Genomic DNA, 4,401 nt, shown 5'->3' with positions numbered 1-4,401 from the left:
TGCCTGCTGCTATCTGCTGCCATTTCCTGTACAGTTGCTCCTGCTCGCAACTTGCTACCCTCCACCTCCCCAGCTCCACCTTGTCGTGTATACATGGCATAGTTCATTCCATGTCATGTTGCTGCTCTGTTCACGGGGGTATGTTTACTCTTCCAGTCTTAAACTGGGAGAACCTTCCCTCATGCTGCTGGTCCCCTGTTTCATGGTGCTCATGAAAAATTCTCAGGGGACTCCTCTGAACAGAGCCGTACCACCAGTTTGTGCTAGAATAAACAAATCAAGCTCATTATCATCTCTGTGTTTCTTGACGTGAATGGACCTGACAGAACTTGTGTTCCTCAATAAAAATGCAGAAATGAATCACTTTTTAGTCTTTTATTTTATATGATTCAACACTTAAGTTCACAAAATTCCATAGAGAAGTTGAAAATTTCAGTTCTGAATTTTTTTATAGACAAATTTGCTCCATTTTACATAGCGACTCATTTCAGCATTTACACAAACAAATTGAACAAATGAAATTCTACAACGATGAGATGATATTTGAAGGAAAGGATGAGCGATTAAATGTTATTTCACAGGCTGATGTTGGGTTAGCAGTATGGAAGCTTTTCCATCTTTTTTCAGTTTGTTTACCTGCAATGATTGAGAACTCCTGCAGGGGTCGCTATTGAGTGGCCAACACAGTGTCAAAACAGTGCCGACACAGTTAGTGTAGTGTGTCAGTTCACTCCTTAAGGGATCATCATCCAATCACTACCTTGCAGTCCTCATCCATGCTGAGGAGGACAGACCTGAATCCTGTCTCCCTTTAACGTCACATGGAGTTTGGTACTCTTTCAAGATGAACCTCACTTCTGACTTCCTTTGCTCAACGGTTCAAGGAGTTGGGAGTCCTCATCTATTTAATTCTAACATGGATAGAAAAGAGAACGTCTGCTGGCCCAAGGGATTCGTTTCAGCTCAGCTTCAACAACCTTTGACAACCTGAGTTCTTGGGAATCAAACATCTGCTTCATTTTAACGTCGTTGTAAAGTCTATAAAAAAGTTCATGTCAAGAAGTTCTCTTTGAATGCAGCAGAAACCTTCATCAGGAGGGTTACCAGGGTCAGGGGTCAGCAGGAATACAAACAAGAGACAATCAGGAACAACCTTCATCAGGAGGGTTACCAGGGTCAGAGGTCAGCAGGAATACAAACATGAGACAATCAGGAACAAACTTCATCAGGAGGGTTACCAGTGTCAGGGGTCAGCAGGAATACAAACAAGAGACAATCAGGAACAACCTTCATCAGGAGGGTTACCAGGGTCAGGGGTCAGCAGGAATACAAACAAGAGACAATCAGGAACAACCTTCATCAGGAGGGTTACCAGGGTCAGGGGTCAGCAGGAATACAAACAAGAGACAATCAGGAACAACCTTCATCAGGAGGGTTACCAGGGTCAGGGGTCAGCAGGAATACAAACAAGAGACAATCAGGAACAACCTTCATCAGGAGGGTTACCAGGGTCAGGGGTCAGCAGGAATACAAACAAGAGACAATCAGGAACAACCTTCATCTGGAAAAGTTGAGAAAGCCTGAATCTTGAAGCTGTCTGGGGAACTGAGCCTCAGGGAATCAACCTCCGCTGGTTGGGCTCAGAAGCTGTACAGGGAAACTCAACACTCCTTTTCTGGGCAGGGAGAGACCAGCAAGGATGCACTCAAGTAGCTCGTCCTTCAGGAGACAAACTCCACATGTGAAGCACCTTCAAGTCCATCAGGCTGGTGTCTAGAGCCTGGAGGAAAGACATCAAAAAGATGTGGTGGTTATGAGCCTCAGCAGGAAGCAAACGCTCAGCATAGTGGGACAGTTTAAAGACACAGGAGGTCTGATGGAGGCCTCAGGCACCACCTTGCAGGAAGTCCCTCTGCACCCACATTTCAGGGAAATTGTCTTTACAAACTGCAGTGAACTTTAGATGTGCTGGTTTATAGTATTTCACTGTAACAGTTATGAATGAAACAAACTAAAAATAATCAGTATTTTGTGAAACTGTCCATCATGTCTGAAATATTTTGATGTCACTTTGGGGCCCAACATCTCCCTGAGGGCCTCCTCCAGTTGGTCTGAAGTGTGATCAAACACCAGAGAACAAAGCAAATATGACTAAAACAGTTCTGAGGAAGTTCTGGGGAGAACCTTTATTGTTGTTCTGAAGCTCTGCTTCTATGTTCCTACCTGAGAGTCTCCAGCCTCCAGTGAGGATTCTTCAGTCCAGCAGACAGCAGCTCCACTCCTGGGCCTCCTGGATTATTGAGGCTCAGGTGCAGCTCTCTCAGGTGGGAGGGGTTGGAGCTCAGAGCCGAGGCCAGAGAAGTAAAACCTTCCTCTCTGATCCCACAACCTAAAAGGCTGCAGTTAAGAGAACAGAGTTAATTCACTGTTCTACCAAATCCTGGAACCTGAACCTCTCAGATGTTGATGGTCTTCACTCCAAGTTAGTGAGGTGTTTATAGTTGCTTTAGCAGTGCCAGGCTAAAGGCTGTGGTCCAACTGCACCGGCACAGTGACAGTTTCGTCAGGAACAAAGCTACCAGGCCTCAGTAATCTACTACCAGCAGGATATTCCAGAGGAACTGTTGACAAACAGCTGGATTCTGTCCATCTGCTCTCACTGGTTCCCACACCAGCAGCTGCTTTGACAAGTTCCTCTGGTCTTCACCAACAAATGGAACACTTCCTCCTCCAGTCTTTGTTCTGACTTCTCTCTGGTGACCTGCTTTGATCAGTGAGGTTTCTGCTGTTTCACTGTCATGACAGCGTGCAGGTTGTTGAGTCCCGTCACTCACGACAGGAGTTCACCTTCTCACTACCCTCTGATAAAACGCTTCTTTCTCCATTACTATAGAATCTATCACACATTCATAGTTAAGGATGAACCACAGGAACAAGCTCCTCCTCCACTGTGTTACCATGGTGACGAGTCCCCACCCACATCAAAGAGAGACGTGTTCAACCAGAAGTGCTTGGAGTCGCTGCACGAAGCAGGCAGACACCTCTGGGTGGCTGGAGCCTTTTTATGGAGGCGGCAGCAAACGCTGCTGCTGCCTGGAAACAACTGGAAATCCAGGCTGGAGGTCAGGAAAACAACACATTGGACTCAGGCACTCGTGCTGAAGTTGACCATCACTTCTTGAGTGACGTCCCACTGCTACATGGTGACCACTGAGGGAGGTTTGGAAGGTGACCATTTATAAAGAACAGATTCACAGCAGTCGTTGACAGGCATTCCTGCTGTTGCCATAGCAACCAACCTGCCTCCGTGATGTGGCACATCACTGTATAAGTGTCAGGTGACCTGAGGTTGGAGAAAGGGCTGGTAGCTCTGCTTCCACTGTAGGAGATCACGACGACGCTGACCGACACTTCTGAGCGTTTGAAATTCCTCCAAATGTCAGACGGCCGGTTGCTCACTGATGAGGCAACGATCGACCCTCCAGAATAAAACTGACCTTCATGTGGCTTGAACATCGGCTCAAATCTCTTCATTAAGGACATGTTTTGTTGTCACATGACCTTTGAACCCCAAAATCTAACCAATTCATCATGAACGTTTGAGTCAAAGTAAAGAAATTGTGGGTGGAGTGGAGGCCTGCTAAGATGAGAGCTGGACTCTGACCTGAGAGTTTCCAGGTGACAGTGTGGATCCTCCAGTCCAGCACACAGCAGCTCCACTCCTGAATCCTGCAGCAGGTTCAGGCTCAGGTCCAGTTGTCTCAGACTGGAGGACTGAGAGCTGAGAACTGAAGACAGAACTGAACAACTTCTCTCTGAGAGCTTACAGCCCCTCAGCCTGAAGAAGAAATGGAAACATGAGCAAACATGGCGTCAACACCAACTCATCAATGATGAAATCTCTTCTCATCTCTGGTTCAGGATCAGCTTTGATATGTGGACGTTTGGAGTTGAAGCCTCATTTGCATATTTAAACAGGTTGATAGGGAACCTTCAAGAACTTTGATAGAACATTGAAATGTCATGGTGGAAAAATGAAGTCATCATTGATCCTGAAGATGTCACTAAGAGGCCTTCAGTGATGGATGATGATGTCACAGTCAAGTTGACCTTTGACCTTTAGGATCCGTGTCATCAGTCAGAACTGGGCAGTCCCAGTCCTGAGCAGAACCAGAAGCAGAGCCACATTTCATGGTTCTAAGTGTCTCCACTGGTTGTCTTCCAGTGTGCACATTGATGGTCCTGTTGTGGGCTTGTTGTTCAAGCACTTCCTGGTCTCCACCAGCATGTCTACTGGTCTTCAGTGGATGAACCAGTGCAGCCCCTCAGCTCCTCCTAGGAGTTTAGTCACTGCTCTAAAGTGCCCACTAAAACCTCTGGTGAGGCCCCTTGAGCTGAATA

The 4,401-nt window shown here is 46.6% G+C and overlaps 1 protein-coding gene across 3 annotated transcripts in view; it reads right to left on the bottom strand.

Moving 5' to 3' along the window:
* Window positions 1-338: 338 nt before the first annotated feature.
* The window catches only part of LOC147271494 (NACHT, LRR and PYD domains-containing protein 3-like), a 22,288-nt gene continuing 18,225 nt past the window's right edge, over window positions 339-4,401 (bottom strand). For 2 of the 3 annotated variants that reach the window (XM_086202705.1, XM_086202715.1), the window contains 3 exons: window positions 3,665-3,838; window positions 2,224-2,397; window positions 339-1,780 (listed from right to left, as the gene is read on the bottom strand). In XM_086202705.1, coding sequence (XP_086058831.1) covers window positions 1,774-1,780; window positions 2,224-2,397; window positions 3,665-3,838 — 355 coding nt within the window. In that variant the 3' untranslated portion in view covers window positions 339-1,773. Of the gene's footprint in view, window positions 1,781-2,223; window positions 2,398-3,664; window positions 3,839-4,401 lie in introns of those variants that run through there. The other variant, XM_086202732.1, reaches the window with a different exon arrangement.

Source organism: Aulostomus chinensis, chromosome 1 (genome assembly GCF_037954235.1).
Source record: "Aulostomus chinensis isolate RoL2024-O1b breed Wild chromosome 1, RoL_Achi_v1.0, whole genome shotgun sequence".
NCBI lineage: Eukaryota > Metazoa > Chordata > Actinopteri > Syngnathiformes > Aulostomidae > Aulostomus > Aulostomus chinensis.
Note: the sequence above shows the minus strand (reverse complement) of the source record. Positions and strands in the feature narration are given on the sequence as shown.